The sequence below is a fragment of the Papio anubis genome, chromosome 13 (genome assembly GCF_008728515.1).
Source record: "Papio anubis isolate 15944 chromosome 13, Panubis1.0, whole genome shotgun sequence".
NCBI lineage: Eukaryota > Metazoa > Chordata > Mammalia > Primates > Cercopithecidae > Papio > Papio anubis.
Genome location: NC_044988.1, coordinates 78,476,334 through 78,498,269, shown reverse-complemented (window position 1 = coordinate 78,498,269; position 21,936 = coordinate 78,476,334). Strand labels below are relative to the sequence as shown.

The following is a 21,936-nucleotide window of genomic DNA, read 5'->3' as shown; positions in this document are numbered from 1 at the left end:
GGTGAGTAGGATTGCTATGGGAGCCGTGGATGAAATTGTGCTCTGGGCTCCAGAGTTACTACTAGAAAAATAGCACCTAGCAGAACGCTTAACTTACCTGATGAAGTCCAGCCGGAGGTGATCTGGCCCAGAGCCTAGATCTGTGTACTGGTCCTCCTCGAAAACTGGAACACAGAACCATTTAGACCCCAAGCAAGACTTATAACAATGATCTGTTTGCCTCTCAGTGTTGGAGAAGCCAGCAATAACACTTGATTTCAAGCACACCTCCTGGCAATAATGACTGCCTCCTCTGTCCATATGTATATATATACACACATTTAAGATCATATCAGCCTTTCTCTGTGGCTCATGCCTATAATCCCAGCACTTTGGGAGGCTGAGGCTGGAGGATTGCTTGAGTCCAGGAGTTCAGGACCAGCCTGGACAACATGTGAGATCCCATCTCTTAAAACAAACAAACAAAAAGATTCAATCGAAATAGGATGATGCATGAGGAGCCCTGAGCCTTTTCTCAGTCCCTCTAAGAGCCAAGTTGGTTTAGCAGAAAGAAGACAGGCTTTAGGATTCTGCAGATGTTGATTCTAGCCCTGGCTCCCACTGATCAGCCAGGCGACCCTGAGCAGGTTTCCCAACTCTCTATTAGGCAACCGTTCCTTTATCTGTAAAATGAGGTGGTCACATTTGTTGACCTCATAGCCTAGTTGTGTGAATTAAATAATAACAGATGTGAAGTTCCCAGTACAGAGTCTTGTTTGGAGAGAACATTCCAAAGTGGTGGCCAGATTGTTGGCAGTGTTTTAATAGCAAGGGGACCCACTTGTGGCTCCCACCACAGTACCCAGTGAGAGATGCTCAGGAGGGACTTGTGCCTCCCCCTGCAGTGGGAAGAAGCTCTGCACATCACTGGAGCTTCTGGTGCCAGTGTTGTGGGTATCCCAGCAATGCCAGGGCAGGCCTGAAATGGAAGTGAAATTACTTGGTTTGCCCCACTGAAACAGGACCTCTTTTTTGCCACCAAAATAGGACATCGAGGCTGCATTCTGGAATATTTCCTACTGTTTCTGTTTGTGAGCTCTAAAGGGATGAGTGAAAGCGGCTGTCTGTGGTTTTCCTTGTTATATGTTCTTTTAAACAGCCAATATATTAAAAAAAAGTCATTATGTGGACGCTTCTATTAGAGTATATAGCACATAGCAATAGTTCATGATTGTTGACTGAATCAGTAATAATGCCACTTTACAACCTAAGATATTTTTCTCTTTTTTTTCTGTTTTTTTTAGCTCTAAAACAAATCCAGAAGTCCATAATTACCAGGTAAGAAACGCTTTTAAATGTTGTCTTTAAATAAGGAAAATTTTAAAAATAAAATAAAACAAAAAAAAAGGTTTTCGTAAAGTTTCTACATTTTCTATAATGAACGGTCATCATATTTATAATCAGATTTTGAGGAAATAATAACAATATTTGTTTTTTTGAGAAAATGGTAAGAAGAGAGTCCTTTCCTTCTGGCCCCTGCCGCTTCTTGGTCATCTGAACTGCCTGTTTTTCTTAACCTTGTCAACTGGCAAGCATCAGGGACGTATGTTTAAGTTTCTGGGTGGCCAGACACAGCCCCTTAGTGGCGTTCCAGTGAAGCAGCTTTTCGTCAAAACGTGTTTTAGGCCTAGGGAACGTGAGTCCCTTGAGATGCACGTTCAGGAAAGGATGTTTTGGTCAAGTGTTTGGGAAACGTCGCATCTTTCATTCCCCTTCTTGGATTTTATAGTGTCCATTGAGGTGTGAAAGTACTGAGAAATCCTGCAAGAAAGACATGTTTTATTTTTTTTTAATTTATTGTTTCCCCAAATTATTTGCGAATTGCTCCCTCACACCCCGATTTAAAAAAAAAAAAAAAACTAGTCTTGAGCTGGCACAGTGGTGGACATCTGTAGTGCCAGCTATTTGGGGAGGCTAAGGCAAGAAGATCACTTGAGCCCAGGAATTCAAGGCTGCAGTGAGCTATTATCGTATACCCCTGCACTTCAGCCCAGATGACACAGTGAGAACTCATCTATTAAAAAAGACAAACACTAGTCTCAGCCCCTTCCTATCTTTTTAAAAAAACACTGGCCTCAGCCTCTCCCATTTTTTGGTGGTGGTGAACTCATTAACACGAATAGTCCGTGGTTTCTAGAACCTTCTTTGTAAAGCACAGTGCTAGGCCCGTCGCCTGTAAGAAGGAGCACAGGTACGTTTCCATGGCTGGCATCTTGCTCTTTCTCAGGGCGGCCAACCAGGGCCTGTGCCGCCTGCCAGCTCACCCATGCCTGCTAGCATGAAAGGTATGGTTTACAGCTCAGCCTGGATCAAGCACATTCTTCCTAAGCCACCGTGGGTGGCGCTCTCTGGCCATTCACAGCCTTGTACCACCTGGTTCCAACTTCTCTATTTATTTCTCACCACTCCCATCACGCTCCATATGTTCAGCTCACAGGGAATTGCATAATTGTTGTCCCATAATTTCTTCCCACCATTCTTTGCCCATGTTCGTCTGCCTGGAATTCCTTTGCTTCCTATCAGTATATTAAAGTGTCTGTCAAAGAGTCGGCCACAGTGGCTCATGCATGTAATCCCAGCACTTTGGGAAGCCAAGGCAAGAGGATCACTTGAGCCCAGGAATTCAAGACCAGCCTGGGCAACATAGTGAGACCCCATCTCTATTTTTAAATAATCCCAGGTTCAAGTGATTCTCTTGCCTCAGCCTCCCAAGTAGCTGGGGTTATAGGTGCATGCCACCATGCCCGGCTAATTTTTACATTTTTAGTAGAGACACAGTTTCACCATGTTGGCCAGGCTGGTCTCGAACTCCTGACCTCAAGTGATCCACTCACCTCAGCCTCCCAAAGTGCTGGGTTTGCAGGTATGAGCCACCGTGCCCAGCCCAGGGTTCTTGAATCTTCTTACTCACTGATTGTTTTTTGTTAAGGGGTTTTCAGGTGTGAGTAACTGAAAAGTTGTAGGGGACAGGTAATTGATAGGTAATCAGTGCTTGAAGGAGAGAAAAAAAATTTAGAAAAGCAAAGCAGCTGAGCCCTGCCTGTGCCCTCTCCCCATAGCCCTGGGGTGTGTTCTCACTGTGCGTTTTCTGCTTAGAGTGAACATCAAGGCAATTGTTGAAATCAGATCTACTGAAACTCATCTAGGCATTGTTATCGCAACCTCATTGGCAACCACAGGTCCTTTGGACCTTGCCAGTCTTAGAGGTCTTGTGTTGTTCTATCAAGGGTTGGGAGTAAATTGACCGGGAAGAGAATGTCCTGAGAAGTGGCCTGATCGGCATGTGAATACTGTGAAGGGTATTCAAGAGGATGGTGTTGCAGCATTTATCTTATTTCAAGCACTGCAAGGTCAGCCAGCTGCAAAGGATGGATCTCTGCGTTCTCAATGAGGACACTGTTGGCATTTGGGGAGGGAGAGTTCTTCATTGTTTGGGACTGTCCCTGGAATTGCAGGATGATTAGCTTCCCTTTTCTCTGTTACTGTGACAAGCAAACATGCACACATTCATTTCCCGTTGTCCTCTGAGGGATATGAGCGTACTAGTTGAGAACCAGCTGAGTTAACACTAAAATACTCCTTGACAGTTGAGAATGTGATTAAATTGCCAGAGGAGACCAAGGAAGTTTCCAAAATCTTTTTCCAGGTCTATGGCTAAGGTTCCCACCTCTCTCTGATGAATCTGATTTGGCTGTGTTTAAAGCCAGAGAAAAACATGAGGGTCCAGTTCTAGGTCAGCCTTTCTCTATTGTTGAACAGCCAATGAATGGAACCTCATTCTGGGCCTGTCTATGTGATCAAAACACCTGGAACAGTTAGACTCTGGGCAGATCATCTAAACTCTGTGGGTTTCTGTACCCCCTAAAGGAGAAATATGCAGAGATTGCACCAGGGAGATGCTAACGCCCTGGTCAGCTCCCAGATCCTGCTACTGAGGTATTTTCTCCAGATTCCTTTTCCTGCAGCATGTCCTTCCCGGGGCTGCAGAGTCTGCTTGCTGACAGGCGTCTTTGAAGGAGAAAGGAAAGGCTGCTGGAATACAGAACAGGCAGGGAGGGCATCTCAGGTCCATGCAAATGGAACGAACAGAACTGCTGAGAATTCTCTGTGCCAGAGAGCAGGCCACTGCTTATTAACCAAAGCAGCCCGAGAAGGAGGGGAAGAAATAATTAAAAGAGTAACGGTGGCAAGACTGTAGTGACTTAAATGTCAGGAAGGCCTAATTTGCCCCTTGGGAGGTTGAGCCTTGAGAAGCCCCTGACTTCTGCTGATGTCTAGGACCACTGCCCTCTGCAGGCCAGAAGTGGAATGGCAGGCTGCTACCTAGCTGGCTAGGGCTGCATCTCTGTCCATTGGTGAGTCATTGGTCAGGGTCTGTGTTCTCTTTATAAAATGGACAACTTCCTTCAAAATTAGCGGGGTGTGGTGGCAAGCGCCTGTAATCCCAGCTACCCAGGAGACTGAGGCAGGAGAATTGCTTGAACCCAGGAGGTAGAGGTTGCCAAGATCCTGCCATTGCACTCCAGCCTGGGCAACAGAGCGAGACTGTCAAAAATAAAAAAATTTAAAAAAAGACAATCTTCAGCCTCCTTCCTTCTCTTCTTTCTCTTTCTTCCTTCCCTTCTTTTTCTTTCTTCTCTCCCTCCCTACTTTCCTTCCCTGCCTCCCCTCATCCCTTCTTCTCAAACTATCTCCCTCTTTCCCTCCCGTTTTATCAGGATGATAAGCTCTCTGGATGGTTTTGTTTGTTTTGGTATTTTGTTTTGGATTGCATTTTAGAAGATTATTTTTATTGCATAAACCAGGGAGAAAGAAAAAAACCTTCACCCACGGCCCTGCTGCTTCACTTAGCATCCCTGTCCAGTCCTTGCCTGTGTGCAGATGTAACTGCTCCACATGGTCATTGTCATTTTCAGCAATGACAAAAATTGTTTCTGAAGAGAGAAATTGCCTCCCACTCTCCCCATCTCTCTGACACCTTCCGCCTCTTCCCTTGGGGAGATGAATACAGCCTGTCCCTGGTACTCCGGACGACCCCCTTCAAGGCAGGTGCTATCACCTTCTAAGAGCAGCTTCCCAGCCCCTTCACAGGGAGCCGCCTCTGGAGAGGGCAAGAACCGGTGCTGGGTTCCAGCCCCCAGCCTTTGTCAGAGGGGGAAACATGATCATCCTGGGAAACATCCATCCCCTAGCCAGGGTCTATAGCCTTTCCGTTCATAGTCCCCCAGCCCCTCGGGTGGATGCCAGTAACAGAGAAAGCAAATGAGGACCATTGAAATTAAAAGGTCATCAAATAATCAAGTTCGGTGTTTTATTTCTAGCCTCAGTATCATCCTAATATCCACCCCAGCCAGCCCCGGTGGCATCCTCACTCTCCAAATGTCAGGTAAGTGCTGGTGCTTCCAGAGCTGCACCTTCGAAAGCTCTCCTTTCTCTAGAAAAGTTCAGATTCTGCCTAGTTTAGGAGTAGAAAGTCTGCATCAGAAACAACCCTTAAGGGGTGCATTGTCATGGCCGAGATGAATAAATTTTCAAAGCAGAGGTAGCCAGTGATGCGTGTGGATGTATCAAAGGTGTGCTTTGTGAAATAAAAAATGAATTGATTTTTAAAAATCATTCTGATCTCATATATTCTTGGTTTAGTTTTATGTTCAAGATGTTACTGAAAATTTCTAAGTAACATTTTTCTGTCCTGAGAATTCGTTTACTTCAAATGTGATGAAAGCTTGGGGATTTTTGTTGTTGTGGTTTTTTTTTTTTTTTAAGGAGTTTTTTTTTGGGGGGTGGGGAATGGGTTTGCTTTTTGTGGCAATCAATATTTTTTCCCTAGACTGAGGGGTCAGTTTTTCTGTAAAGGATCAGACAGTCAATATCTTCGGCTTTGTGGTCGCTGTCACAACTCCTTAACTCTGCCATTGTACTTTGAAAACAGCCCGAGACAATCCATAAATGAGAGACTATGGCTGTGCTTCAATGAAACTGATTTAGAAAAACAGTAGGATTGGGCCGAGGGCTGTCATTTGCCAACCTTGGCCCCAACCTACCATAATCCTTTCTAAGCCAACTGACATCTGCTGGACTGTGTTTATAGTGAGGCTTGAGAGGTTTTTTTTTTTTTAAGGCTGGCTTTGTGAAAGCAAATGTTCCTTTTAAGATTTGAATTTTAGATCAGTCTTAATTGGTGTTTATGTGTGAAGCTATTTCAGAAACATAGTTGGCAAGTTCAGTTTGCATAAAGGTGAGGTTGCTAGCCTTTCTCTGAGAAATGGAGAATAAAATGATGGAAATAAACCCACTTAGAGCAAGGCCAAAATAAAGTTTGCTGGGGAATTTTGTAACCCAACAGTGTGATTGTTTATAAACACTTGGTAGTCACTTAACTTTTGAAAGCAAATTAGGTGAGTGGAGTAATAATTCTAAATCTTGCTGTGTTTCAAAGGTACTTTATTCTTCAGACATAAGAAGCAGAAGAGATTTATAGAAATGCTATTTTAATTAACATTGTTTTTACAAAAGTTTGTGCTTATCACTGTCTGTTTTATCATGTTAGTTTCCTTCTGAGGCACGGCCTAGCAGCAGGCGTTCTGAGGAAAGCCGGAAACAGTGCCTCTCTGGGGTGGGCCTGCTACTGGCAGCTTTAGTGTCATCTGGAAACTTGTTAATGCAGATTCTCAGTCCCACCCCAGACCTACTGGATCAGAATCTATGGGGTGGGGCCCAACATTTTGTGTATTTTCAATCTCTGCAAAGATACCCCCTGACAACAGAGTTTGTTAGTCCAACACTTTTGGCAAATGCTGCCTGAGGCATTCATGGCACACACTGGCATGATAAAACCTCCAGGCAGCCCTGTAGTAAAGGAACATTTTCCACCTTCACTTAGCTTTCTCCGGACGGACTTGACCATGAGACACCCTTTGAGAAATGATGACTTGACCATAGACAGATGCTTGCTCTGCTTGGAAGTTCATAGATGATCTGCATCTGAACTTTTACAATTCTCACGTAGGAAATCCATTCATTTCCACTCATAGCCATCCCCATTCACATGGCTCATGGTTCCCCCTGCCCCATTTCCTTTGTGCTTGTGTTGTTTCACTTACATTTCTGCATTTTCTTCCATTCTCCCACTAACCATTCGCTCTGCAAACAAAACAGGCCATCCTTTCAGGATGACAGGTCGCATTGGAAAGCATCGGCCAGTGGAGATGACAGCCATTTTGATTATGTCCACGACCAGAACCAGAAGAACTTAGGAGGGATGCAAAGTATGATGTATCGAGATAAACTCATGACTGCACTTTGAGAGACTGAAGCATCTCTCTTCCATTCACCTTCATAGTTCCATTGCATTCCATGAAAAGTGTCTTGGCCTCACATGGATGGATGTGTTTGGACGAGTGTCTTTAAGGAGTAGTCCCGAAAGGTGTTTTCAGTGTCCATGTAAATATTTGAAGATAAAACCACTATAGCTTGTTATAATTTACTGTTGACTACATTCTCATTAAAATGAAGGTAGTTAAAGGCTCAGGAATCATTTTGATGTTCTGATTTTAAAATTGGAGTCAAAGTCTATGTTTATCATATTACTATGTACCTGATGTTCTTTGTTATTTAATTAATGGGAGCAAATAAAACCAGAAGAGCTTGGGAAGATTTCTCAGCATATATTCCTGACATAGAAGTTGAGGTTGCTAGGGTCCAGTTTCCCTAGTGTGGCCTGGATAAGTCATTTCCTCTTCATTGACCTCATTTTCCCCATCTGAAAAGAGAGGGTTGGACTAAGTGATCTCCAAGGTCCTTTCCAACTCTAACATTCTGCAATTTGTTAACATTTCATTTTGTTTAGGTGGAGGATATACATTCAAACTAATTTTATCACAAGGAAAACTGCAGTACCCACTTCCCTGACAGAGAGTTACTCCTTTCAGAAGCTAAATAAAGTATATAACTTATTAGATGTTATATAAATACAGGGGGACTTTGAGTTTCACATCTTAAAGCAGTTGAGCTACTTCGAATTTAAGCAGTTGTACTAATCTTAAATTGCATAGCATTTGTTTTGATAGAACTTGCTGCTCAAGTATGAGAATAATTTTTAATGTCTTAATGATTGGTGCTGCTAACTTGCATGATTTCAGAAGACATAATTGTGAATACACGCTGTCAGAATTAGGGGATTGGTTTTTACCCTAGACTTCACTCTTAAAAAGCAACGTGCAGTCAGGATTATTTATGGCTCAAATGAAAGCATATAAGGTTTTCTTGAAGTTGTGCCAAAGCATTCTGTAGAGTAGGATGAGATGGGTGTTGCCCTAGTCTGTTGGTAGACCCAGAAATCAGTATGTTGTCTTTTAGGTTAAAGCTTGTACCAAAATATTTATTTCCCCCGTTTCAAGCCCTGAGTCAAACATTTTTTTTCTCTTAATAATAGACCTTAAATGTTTTATTAGTATTTCTGTGAAATCAGTTGATTCTTGTGCCATTTTTATATATGTAATTGTAATTTTGCCCATGTTAGGCCCTCTAAAGAATGTTTGACATCCTCTGAGATATTTCGTTACTAAAATCTGATCTTTTTTGGCTACCGCAAATATCTATTCAGCAAGAAGGTATCAGCTGCGTACCTTGCACAGTGGAGCTGACCGCCTATAAACTCTCCCTAAGGTATTTGTTTACAGGTGTATTCCATTTTAGCAGACGTTCTGATCCTCAGTGTATGTGCTGCAAACAAATAAATGTGTTCTGAATCTTTTCATCTTATTGATAGCATTTTACAAATGTGTTTTCCAAAGAATAAAGATTATTCTTGCTTTTTTTTTGACTCCATCTTCATTCATTTTTTTATTGATTCTTATTGCTATGCAGAAGTCTCATTTGTGAATGACCTCGGTAACAGAACAGGTGGCTTTTGGAAGTCTGAAGGTGAGCATTCAGTTAGGTGGGTGGAGCAAGATCATCTTAGAATGAGGCTGCTCTTGGCAAGAGTGGCTCTTATAGGCACAGCAGCTGATGCCTTTCTTCATCTGGGGCAACTCTGGCGAAGGTTGCCCTGCCTGTCACAGGTGCAGAATAGAGAGAAGTGGTGGCAGTGGGATTTCCCCAGTAATAGTCCTGTAAAGGTGGATGTTTGTCCTGGCTACTTGTGCTCTTCCTGGCAGGAAGGCATCCAAACCCTTATCTGTGGGCTCCTGGAAATTGTGTATGCCGTCTGATACCCTCTATTAAATACCTCTCTGCTTAAAGTCACTTGAGTGGTTTCAGTTGTCTGCAACCAAGAAGCCTCACCAGTATGCATACTTATGACATCCTGATTGTTAAATGAAGTATACACTTTTCATTCCTTAACTTAGTGGACCTTTCTCTACTGCAGTTGACCAGTTCAGTCTTAACAGCCTCCTTTTCTGTCATTACATTGTGATGTTGTCTAAAGGTCTTTCTTCTGCTCACTGCTGTTTTCACCACAGTCTACCCAGGCCTTCTCATTCTGTCCTGATTTTATAATGCTGTAGACTCTGAAACCATCCTCTGTAACCCAGACTGTCCTGTGAACTTTTGGACTGACATTTCGACTTGGATATCCTGTGTACACCTCAAACTCCACCTATCAAAAATCAAATTGGTCATCTTTTACCCTCCTCCCACAAAACTTTTCTTCTGCCTGAATTCACTTTTTTACCCACTACTAGAATGTATACATCATCTACAGCTGTTCTGCCTGTTGCTACCCATGTCCAAACGGTGCCTAGGTCTGTTCACCTCTGCCTTGGTATTCATACTTAGGCTGTCCTCTCTCTTCTTACTGACATGGATCCCACAGGAGCATCTTTTCTCTGGCTCAGAGGTGCCCTTCCTGATCTCCCTGACTCCAGTTGCTCCTGACAAGCTCATGCTCCTCCCAGTCACTAGAACAGTCTTTCTAAAACACGGTTGGCCTGTGCCATTGCAGTGCTTGCCATTACCCTGAGGATGAAGTCCAGCGACCTCTCTGTGGAATTCCCCACTCTGTGTCTCCATCCTTTTGCTCTAGCATATATCCCCCATTTCTCACCCTACTGTTGAAAATCCTTCAGTGCCAAATTGCCTGTGGTTCCTGGCATGCACCACACCCTGCTGTTACTCACATCTATGCCTTTGCAAATACCGTTCCTTCTGCCTAGAATTTTGTCACTCCTATCCCTTCCCCTAACTCCTGCTCCATGTCTGCCTCTGCCCAGACATCTTCTCCTAGGGACTGTCTCATGGCCCCACCTCTGCAAACTGGGTTAATTTCTGTGTTCCAGTAATAACCCCCTCCCTTTCTACCCTCATCTATAGCAACGTCGCACTTACAGCTTTGTATTAAAATAGGCTCTTTTGTTTATCTCATCCTGGAACCTGTACACTGCATCAGCCTGAGCTTTGTGTCGTACTTGCCTTTGTTCCCTGGCCCCTGACAGAGAGCAGGTGCTCCATGAATGTCTGCTCAGCAAATGGATTATTCCACATTCATTTGAAAGGAGATGTCTAACCAGATAACAGGCAATAACACATCATCTCTGGGCTGGTCTGAAGATATCTGAACAACCTTATCCAGTATGGGGGCATCGTACTGTGGGTAGGACATTGACCACCATGCGACGTCTAGATTCAGTTTCACCATCTGAATATTACTCAGTGTGTCAACTGTGTTCTCATTTGAGGCATTGGTATCATGCTGTACAGGGAAGAAGAAAGTCCAGCCACGTGACGTTGGAAACCCCCGGTAGGTAGACATTGATCTGCACTAATATATAGGGGCTGGTCATCTAATGCTAGGCCTTGCATTCTGCATGTGTCACTTCACTTCCTGACCATTCTGTGAGATGGGTAATATGCTCTTTTTCATACGTAGGAAGCTCAGGCTTAGAGTTTAACCAAGCAGCCTGTATTCCAGAGCCTGTGGTCTCAACCGCTGTGCTGTCTTGTCTCTCACCTTTCATCCCACCATTTGCAACCCTGGGGATCCACATCTCCATGAGACTGCTAGATAATGTTGAACAGTTCACTCCACTGAAATCGAATTGCTCACCCAGAAACCCATCCACTCCCTCTAGCCATCGAGTAACCCCTGTCCATCTGCATTACCACCACACCGGTAGGTAGCTCACTGTCCATACACCCCCACCAGTGTGGCCTGGTAACCATGTTCCCTCCACCATCACCACCACCAGTCGTAACTGTCCATACCTCCCACACACACACCAGGGCTGGTAACCTTGTTCATCTCCATCACCTGTGATCTACGCTGTTTACTGCCTTCTGCCCACACACACCCCTCCAGTGGTCTAGTAACCCTCTCCCACGCCTTACCACCCCTCCTCAAGTCTAAAAATCCTGTCCACACAGGCATCATTCAGCAGTGGTCCCATTTTCAGAGAAGCAGAGATTGTACATTATTCTTTTTTTTTTTTTTTTTTTTTTGAGACAGAGTCTTGCTCTGTCACCCAGGCTGGAGTGCAGTGGGGCGATCTCGGCTCACTGCAAGCTCCGCCTCCCAGGTTCACGCCATTCTCCTGCCTCAGCCTCCCGAGTAGCTGGGACTACAGGCGCCCGCCGCCACACCCGGCTAATTTTTTGCATTTTTTAGTAGAGACGGGCTTTCACCGTGTTAGCCAGGATGGTCTCTATCTCCTGACCTCGTGATCCGCCCGCCTCGGCCTCCCAAAGTGCTGGGATTACAGGCGTGAGCCACCGCGCCCGGCCTGGACATTGTTCTTAATGAACCACTGCTTATTTGAGATGATCTACTCTATGGACTTCCTTCCAAAGAGCTCACAAATGAACAGTGTTTTCTGGAATATTACTTGACAGTAAAACCATACTCACTATTCCATAATTAATGGAATTAACTTTTACATTGTGAAGCTCAGGTATGTACTGGTTTATCATCTATTCATGTTTCTGTGGTCCCTCAAAACATCCAACAGTGTACTGACAGTTGTCATTTGATTGATCTAATTCATGCCAGAAATCTCTAAATCCTGCCAGGTAATTAATTACCTTGGTCTTCAAAACCCTTTTGCCTATTTATTGGTCTACCATTTCTGTTGAAGGTGGTTCTCTTTAACCACAAAGACGGAGGAATAAGGACAGTGTGGGAATTCCCCTTAGTCCTTCTTGCCTGTTAATATTGCACCATCCTTCCAGGTCAGTGACTGCAGCCTCCTGTGTCCCGCTCTGAACACAAGTAATGACAGAGCCTTTTTGTTGCCCTTGACTTTACAGCTTTTAACTAGTCCTTTAAAATCTTAGCTCATCAAAGAACTCCCTGAACAGCCATATTGATCCCTTTGGATCAATATTTCTCAAACTTAGAGTTCTAAATCAATTCCCTGGCTGACCAAGTCTTCCAAACGTACCAGGAAAATAACCTACTTTGGTCCGGGGTGATTTGCTGCCACTGTCTTGCTACAGGAGGCAGTGGACAGATGCAGAGGTGAAGCGTAAGGGGGCGGAGAGAAAAAGCAAGTCACTGTTAAAGGTCCCTTGCAGTGAGAAATGGCACATTTTAAGAAACTCTGGGGGTATCAAAAGACAAACATGTAGAATAGACAATCAGCTCAGCCTTAGCAAAAGAAATCCTCAATAGTTCTGCAAATAGGCCCACTTCTCCCAAAATTAGGGAGCCAAAGAATGGCTTGGACAACTTACTAAAAATATGGATTGCTGCATTCTAAATGGTCAGTGGTAAGACCCCAGACCCTGCATTTTAACAGCCCAGGACAGTCTGAGGTGGGCAGTCCAGGTTTGCTTTTCTCTTTGGGAAAGCAAAGCTACTTCTCTGCTTGTGTGTTCATCCTTATTACTATAATGCCTCAATTTTAACTCTCAGTGGAGGTCAACTCTTTTTTTTTTTTTTTTTTTTAATAGTCATGATGTTAAGTCAATGGATGGAGGCATCATAATAAGTAACTAGATCTGTCTGCTCAGCAAAGCTTTGCATTTCCTTAGGCCCAAGGTGAAGCAGAAGAATGTGAGCATTCTACTGGTTCTTTATATGGCTTTAATTTCATCATTAACCTGTCCCCTGCAACCTATCAAACCAAGTCTGTGTTCTTGCCCTCCCTCCCCACTTCAGAAGCAAGAGACTAGTGAACTCCAGCCGTTGGAGGACAGGGCGTGTGTATACACCAGTCTAAGCACCTGGGCTAAGACTGGAGCCCATGATTGGGAAACAGGTGGAAGTTTGCAGAAGTAAAATGGCAAGACATTGCCAGCCAGACGAGAGAAGGATTAAAGGGTCCACAGTGTGGTGGTCTGGTTTTATCAAGGGAGAAGAGCCCCGTAGTTGCCTGATTAGGTGAAGGGTGGAAGCTTTGGAATCTCACACAGTTTGAATCCCAGCTTTGCCACTTACTAGCCATGGGACCTTTGACCAGTTTCTTGTGGACACCTCATTTTCCTCATCCCCAGATGGAATTTACCAACATCTCACTGATAAGAGAATTATCAATAAATGACATGATATAGAAAAGACGTTTTGCGCAGTGCAGTGTTTGACGCTAGCTGGTAAAAATTTTTAGTGGGTTTTGAGATGTAAGGTCGTAGCTGTGCATGTGGATGGAAACAGGCCAAAGAGATTCAAAATAGCTCAAGGCCGGGCGTGGTGAATCACACCTGTAATCCCACACTTTGGGAGGCTGAGGCGGGTGGATCATTCAAGGTCAGGAGTTCATGACCAGCCTGGCCAACGTGGTAAAACCCCGTCTCCACTAAAAATGCAAAAACTGGCCGGGCGTGGTGGCATGTGTATGTAGTCCCAGCTACTTGGGAGACTGAGGCAGGAGAATGGCTTGAACCAGGGAGGCGGAGGTTGCAGTGAGCTAAGATCATGCCATTGTACTCCAGCCTGGGTGACAATGTGAGACTCCATCTAAAAAAACAATAATAATAAAGTCTAGTTCAAGAAATGGTGTATCTAATAGATTGATGGCTTGAGATGTATATTCTAATTTTAGCAAGGGAAAGGGGTGTTTGGTGCCAAAGGAAAGATCAGATGGAAGAGCAGTAACACGTATATAAAGACATGTCTCTTTGAAACTAACAAACTCAGAGCAGAAACACCATGGGGATCTTTTGAGGAAAGTAAAAAGAAATAGAAATGTATTTCTGTCCGAGAATACTAGGAAATAACTGTCCAGGCAGAATGTGGACAATGCTTTCCCATCTGCACATGGCAGAATTGGCATAGAGTAAAGAATTGGTGAGATGGCTGAGAGTCCATTCTGTTGGTACGATTGGGACTCAGAGCCTTGGAGAATTGAAACAGAGCGTCTGCTCCATTCCCTCCTTGTCTAATTTGGGATTTCATTTTAGATGAATTGGAAGAAGATTTTAACTATTAGGAGACTGAGTGGAAAGTTAGTAATAAAAGGGAACCACTGTGCTTTGTTGCCATTTTGTCTTTCTTTCTTTCTTTCTTTCTTTTTTTTTTTTTTTTTTTTTTTGAGACACGGTCTCTCTCTGTCACCCAGGCTGGAGTGCAGTGGTGCGATCATGACCCACTGCAGCCTCGACCTCCAGGGCTCAAGTGATCCCCCCACTTCAACCTCCTGAGTAGCTGGCATGCACCACCATGCTTGGGTACATTTTTTAAAAATTTTGTAGAGATGGGGTCTTGCCATGTTGCACAGGCTGGTCTCAATTCCTGGCTCAAACGATCCTCTTGCCTTGGCCTCCCCAAATACTGGGATTATAGGGGAGAGCCACTGCACCTGGCATGTTGCCTTTTTTAAGATAGGTAATACAAACAGTAGTAAAAATCAAACACAAATAACTGGAAGTTACTTTTCCTTTCCGTCTTCTTATTCCCCAGTTTTCCTTGGAAGCAAACATTGTTAGCATTTCTCTCTGTCAATCTAGAGCTACTCCATGTATAAAGAGCATATATTTATTTTACCAATCAATATTGATGGACGTTTAAGCTGCATCAACTCCCTCAAGTTTCAGTGGTGCTGCCATTCTTGTACCTTGTGTTTGTGCACTTGGACAAATCTACCTGTAGACTAAATTCCCTTGAAGTAGCATCCTGGTCAAAAGGTATGTGCATATTTAAGTTGGATATTGTCTAATGAAATTTCTCTCCAAATATATTCCACCTGTTTATACTCCCCGCAGCCCACAGGCACCCCCAGCAATTATGACAGTGTCTCTGTGACCTCACAGGAAGCGAATCATAGCCTTTGCTAGCTTTTTTTTTTTTTTTTTTTTTTAACTTAGTCTGATAGGTAAAATCCAGAATTTCTGTTTTAATTACATTTCTCTATGAACAAGGCTATGTACCTTTTTGTCTTTCTAAACACCGTTTATTATATGTTTTCTGTGAACCATCTGAAACCCCTATTCTTGAGTCATGCTCGTTAATAAAGATCAGGCTGATGAAGTACAATTAACCATGTCATCTTAGTATTTATAATAGTGAAGAAAGGAAAGGCTTGGATGAGTTGATATTTACCAGACATTTTTTTGAAAGTAGGTTTCCAGGCCAAGTGTGGTGGCTCATGCCTGTAATCCTAGCACTTTGGGAAGCCGAGGTGGGTGGATCACCTGAGGTCAGGAGTTCAAGATCAGCCTGGCCAACATGGCAAAACCCCATCTCTACTAAAAATGCTAACAATTAGCTGGACCTGGTGGCGCATGCCTATAACCCCAGCTACTCAGGAGTCTGAGACAGGAGAATCGCTTGAACCCGGGAGGTGGAGGCGGCAGTGAGCCGAAATCACACCACTGCACTCCAGCCTGGGTGACAGAGCAACACTCCGTCTCAAAAAAAAAAAAAAAAAAACGTAGGTTTCCAGAAATTCAGGTAACAATCAGCATGGTACTGCCCTGCAGAGCTGAAAAAGGGAATGTGGGCAACATAAAGATAGCAAAGGTAAAGGAATTGATTTCTAATATCTGTGTTTCCTTTCCTGTTGGGGAGAGTATTGAGAACTTTCCACTCAGGCTTCTTAGATACCCACCCAGACATCATGAATTTCCCTGGTGCATTGACCAAGGAAGGATGGATGTACTTCTAGTTACAATTAAAATTCCAATGTATTGGATCTAAAATTACAGCCACATCCCAAGAGTCACCTGTGGTTTTATTGGATGAAAGGCTGCAGAATTTAAAATATTAAAACTGCTGTAGTCTAGGCCATCCACTAAAAAAGGATTAGAATAATTAGAGGAACATCCCTGTAGGTTCATGTTATAAGAAACCCACAGAAACCTAGCTAATCGTCCCCTACTGAATGGTGAATGGTTTAAACATCACGTTCTGCACTGAGACCTCAAAAGCAAGAGGTGTTGCTATGCTAATGCTCAACCAGCTTCATTCCCTGGCTGAATAACGGACACTGTATTAAAGGCAATTAAACCATCAAGCCCTTAAAATTCATATCAGTGTTACGGCTTCAGAGGCTTATTATGAACTAAGAATGTTCATAATAGAAACTTCTGAAAAACCTGCAAGAATTGGGGAACAGAGAGAGGATCATTTGATGAGATTTTTAAGCACTAACGAATACCAAAATAAATTAATCCTCATCTGTATTACCCTAGAAACACGTACCCAGTGTTCAGCTCCAACTCTGGCTCACACTGGTGTCTTGTGCAATTAGAATGTCTAAAACCTACTCTTAACAGATTATGCATCTTATTCATCTAACCCGAACTACATTCCGGGATGAATAATGTTTTAATTTCATTCATTCAGTGAGCCGGATGGCGTCTGGGGAGTGGAAAAGTAACACTTCCCAGCTTATTCCTGAGTCTGCCGTAGCTCTGTCAGAGTGCATAGGATGACAAAGAATCTGCTATGTGGACAGTATTTTACACTCACAGCTGAGCTTTCGTGACAATGATTATTTTGTCTTACTGTCCCTTTGGGGGCTCTCATATAATACCATTTGAGGATGTATTTAAAGAAGTAGTTAGGGGCAAGTCTGTTAATGCTTTTGCCGCCTGAAAAACAAAGAATAAAGGCAGAGGAACACAGAAATGAGAGGCAAAAAAAAAAAAAAATAGAAACCCAGAAGTGACCGGGCACAGTGGCTCACGCCTGTAATCCCAGCACTTTGGGAGGCCGAGGTGGGGCAGATCATTTGAGGCCAAGAGTTTGAGACCAGCCTGGCCAGCATAGTGAAACTCCGTCTCTACTAAAAATACAAAAATTAGCCAGGCATGGTGGCACACACCTGTAATCCCAGCTACTCGGGGGTCTGAGGCAGGAGAATCACTTGAACCTGGGAGGCAGAGGTTGCAGTGAGCCGAGATCGCACCACTGCACTCCAGCCTGGGCAATAGAGCGATCCTCCATCAAAAAGAAAGAAAGAAACCCAGAAGGGAAAGTTCAGCTTATTAGAAGTGACTGTTGTAAGGGAAAATGACTATATTTGTATTGTTTTGTTTTGTTTTGTTTTTACTTTAGACGAGAAAAATTTTGAATAAACTTGGTCATGAGCCTCTGAGCAAAAACCAACTCATGAAATAGTAATTCTCTGGAATGCACACACGTGACACCTGTGAAGGCACACACACACAATGAGGAAGCCATTGCAAAACCTAGCAAGAATAGCATCACAACAAAACAGCCTTTCTGGAAGAAAAATGTCAGGACCTGCTTACACCTATTTATTGAAATCATTTGACAGGTGTTTGACGAAAGAAAATTTGAGACTCAAAGATGGAAGCACATATCCTGTCCTACCTCACACAGGACTCAGACCCGGGAACTACTGAACCCCAAAGGCTCCTGTCACTCCTTAGGATGTGGGATGTTACTCTGCAGTTTTGCAGACTACATAATGTAGTTAGGAACAAGTAGGGAATTCATGACCAAAGTGAAACTTTTATGAATAGGTATTTGATAAATTACCTAAGGAGAATTAAAATGTAATGCACTAAAACTAAGTGAATAAACATCTGCTGTGCTTCTCTGCAGTGCTGGTATGTCACAGAAGATGCCATCTTTGGCTCCAGGTAGCTAATCATCATCAGATCAAGAGCTCCCCATCTAGCATGGGTTCATACATCACCTGTGCTAACACCAGAATTGCTTGCAAAGTTGATTGTTTGGAACATTTCTTGAAAGAAATACAAATTGGAAATGCAATTTTGACCATTTCTTTTTCTTTTTCTTTCTTTCTTTTTTTGAGACAGAGTTTCATTCGTCACCCAGGCTGGAGGGCAGTGGTGCAATCTCAGCCCACTGCAACCTCCACCTCCCAGATTCAAGCAATTCTCCCACGTCATTCTCCTGGGTAGCTGGGACTACAGGCATGCACCACTATACCTGGCTAATTTTGTATTTTTAGTAGAGATGGGGTTTCACCCTGATTGTTGGCCAGGCTGGTCTCGAACTCCTGACCTCAGGTGATCCACCTGTATTGGCCTCCCAAAGTGTTGGGATTATAGGCATGAGCCACCATGTGTGGCCAATTTTGACCTTTTCTGAAGAGAAAGATGAAGTAGAGTCAACCTTCTCACTAGACTTTTTTTTTTTTTAGAAATAAAACCACTAAGTTGCTGTAAGAAATCATCCCTAATAGATGCAACATTCATAATGTATCACACTTCTAAGATGTCGATACAATTTTCTTTGAAAATCCATTATGAAAAAAGTACAGTGTTTCAAATACATACTGTACTTGCTGCCAAATAGTACGCTTTCCCTGAATTCAATAAGAACATGTAACAATGTATCAGTCTGTTTAGTCTCTACCAAATTAAAATTGAAATAAGCGACAGCTATTTGGGAAACCAGAATGAGTAAATTGTACTTTCTCTCATCTCTCAGTCGGACATGGCACAGATCAAATTATATCATTGAGCTGTAGTTCCTGGCATACGAATGCTTAATGTCCAAAAATGCAGTGTCTGCCACCCAGATAAGTAAAGTGAGTTACCTAAGGTCACATAGGCAAACAGCAGCAAAGCCAAAGCTAAGTGCCAATGCGTGTTCCTTTTTTGTCATTAGATTGCTCCTTTCAAACACATGGCGAAGCAATATTGTCTAGCAATTCAGAGAGCCCAGGTTACCTGGGTTCAAATCCCAGCTCTGCCATTTACTAGCTGTGTGACTTGAGGAAAGCTCCTTGGTCTTTCTGCTCCTCTTGTCCTTTCTTCAAATGGTTGTTGGAAGATTAACTAAGTTAACTGGGTACTCAAAAATGTTAGCTTTTGGGCTTTTTTCCTCTGTGAATATTTAAAGAGCATGATTAATGCACTGGTGTTCAGTCAGGAGGTATGATTCTGGCTGACACCATCTGCTATAAAAACACACTACTTGAGTGAATTCTGCTAAGAGAGTCCCAGTTGGAGAGCCACAGTTCCAGGCGAATGGACTGGGTATGGACTAGTGGCAGGGCTTCCTGACTTTTTCTTGTCCTTGGCACACACAGAAAGTGATATGTAGCATGCTGGGACAGGCAGACAAGACTGCTTGAAGCTCTAGGCTCCCCATGTCCTGTCCACTTACTCCAAGGACTGGGAGAATAAATGGTTCAGCCCACTTGCAACCCTTCTGAGGCTTACCAGTTGGAAAGCTCTACTGAGGTCCTTGTCAGCTTATCCCTGATGTGTTAGTTCTGATTAGGCATATGGAGTTGTCCCCATTGAGGCTAAAAGTAAAATAGGAACTAGTTTGTCCCAACCAGCTCCTCCAGAAGGTGTGTGGAGAACTTGTGTGCTACCTGTGAGTCTGCTGTGTGGGCTGCATAGACACCGATCCCGCCGCCAGAAACCCCAACTTGGAGTTAAGACACATGACATAAACAGCTCATGAGTAAGTCCGAGTTCAGGCAGCACTTGATATGTGTGCACTGAGCAATCCAGATGAGATGCAGGGGACTTTGGATAGGGGATGTTTATTGCATTTCCTACTGCATCAGCTGGCACCATACCTATGGAGGACTTCTTGACCATCCAGACATGGGCATTCTGTTAAAGGCGTGGAATCTGTTGATTTCTTGGCCTGACTGGCTGATGATTTGGTTGCTTAGGAGGTAGAAGAAACACTGCAGATATTACTGTTGTAAATTCTGGTCAGCAAGGAGGAGTGCATTGGAAATGTGTAAGTAACAAGATCCATGGAAGAAAAAAACCCTGACATCTCAGAATCATTAACACGAAATGAGTGAAATCCAGGGCTTAATTCTCCACATATTCTTTCTCTTGTTGTTGATACTCTTTTTTAAAATTATTTTTTTGTGGGTACATATTAGGTGTATATATTTATGGGGTATATGAGATGTTTTGAAACAGGTATGCAATGTGAAATAATCACAACATATATATTTTACTGTTTAGAAAATCCAATTTCAAAATGTCAAAGAAAATAGACTTAAAAGGGAATATTTTTTACATGGGCTGTGAATTTAGAAAGCAAAAATAATCCAAAAGAGAAAGGCTTTACAGGCCTCTCAGATGAACCCACAATTTGTAATAGTATTTTAAAGAGTAGGAAGGTGGAACATATGATCAAAAACAAAGGGGCACAGAACTTGTTTTAAGGACTCCAAAGTTTTGTAGATGCTCACTTCGGTTGGAACAAAAAGATGAGCAATTTAATGACACCCAGTTTTGAGGATGGTACGTGAGACTAACTGGCCGAAGCAGAGCTACTCAATTTTTTTCTTTTTCAACAAGGAAGCTAGTCACTATGCTAACTGCAGAGAGTGAAGAGAACAAACAGAAGAAATTGAAGTCCAAGATAAGAGAAAGCATAGTCAGGAAATATTTTACTGCTTTTTGATTAGCTCAAGTCTTTAGGCTCAGAAAAATGGTCTCCCAAAACACTGAGAAAATTTCCATGTGTCATTGCTGAGTCAGCATCAGTACCTCTGAAAAAGTCTTGGGAAAATGCTAGATGAGTAGATGGACAGATTTTTTGGAAAATGAATTCCAGAAACTAGACTGATAAGCTGGATTGCAATACCGAGGACAGTTTGAGAACAGAGTCTTTTATAAGCACTTAGTAAAGGAAGCAGTGTTCACTTAGGAACAGCACAGATTTGCTGAGAATAAGTCATGCTAATCTTTCAAGACTTGTAGTAAGCTAAGAGTAGAAGGACTGTCTAACCTGATAAGTAGAATTTGTCAGAAACTGACATTTAATGGTGAAACACTAGATAATATATAAACTTCAGAAATAAGGAAAGCTGCTGATATTCAGTATTATTCTGGAGACCTTAACAATGGAATAAGCCAAGGAAACAAAATTAGGAATAACTACTGAAGAGGAAGAAACAAAATTCATGTGATTCTCTTCTTAAAATCCAAGTGAATTCCAACCAATAAGAGTTGTGCAGAGTGGTCAGAGGCAGAAATATCCTAAAGTCAGCAGCTTTGTATATCTATCTAGTCATTTAAAACTTAGGGGATACGGGCCAGGCGTGGTGGCTCACACCTGTAATCCCAGCACTTTGGGAGGCGAGGCAGGCAGATCACAAGGTCAAGAGATCGAGACCATCCTGGCCAACGTGGTGAAACCCCATCTCTACCAAAAATACAAAAATTAGCTGGGCATGATAGTGCACGCTTGTAGTCCAAGCTACTCAGGAGGCTGAGGCAGGAGAATTGCTTGAATCCAGGAGGTGGAGGTTGCAGTGAGCCGAGATCATACCACTGCACCCCAGCCTGATGACAGAGCAAGACTCCGTCTAAAAAAAAAAAAATTAGGGGATATGTAATAATAAGATCTCATTTTCAATTGTGACAAAACTGAAAAATACCTAGGAATAAAGTTATGTTCTATACCTTAATGAAAAAGTTAAAAAATTCTAACTGAAGGACATTTTAAAAGATCTGAGTAAATGGAGAGAAATATGTTCCTTATGAATATATTCTTTCAAATTAATCCATAATATGTAATGCTTTGAATCAGAATTCCAG

The 21,936-nt window shown here is 42.9% G+C and overlaps 1 protein-coding gene across 1 annotated transcript in view; it reads left to right on the top strand.

The window, feature by feature from the left end:
• Positions 1 to 21,936, top strand: part of EPB41L4B (erythrocyte membrane protein band 4.1 like 4B) — a 150,394-nt gene that overhangs the window by 71,503 nt on the left and 56,955 nt on the right. The window contains 2 exon segments of the mRNA XM_021927289.2: positions 1,284 to 1,317; positions 5,361 to 5,425. Of these exon segments, the coding sequence (XP_021782981.2) occupies positions 1,284 to 1,317; positions 5,361 to 5,425 (99 nt within the window).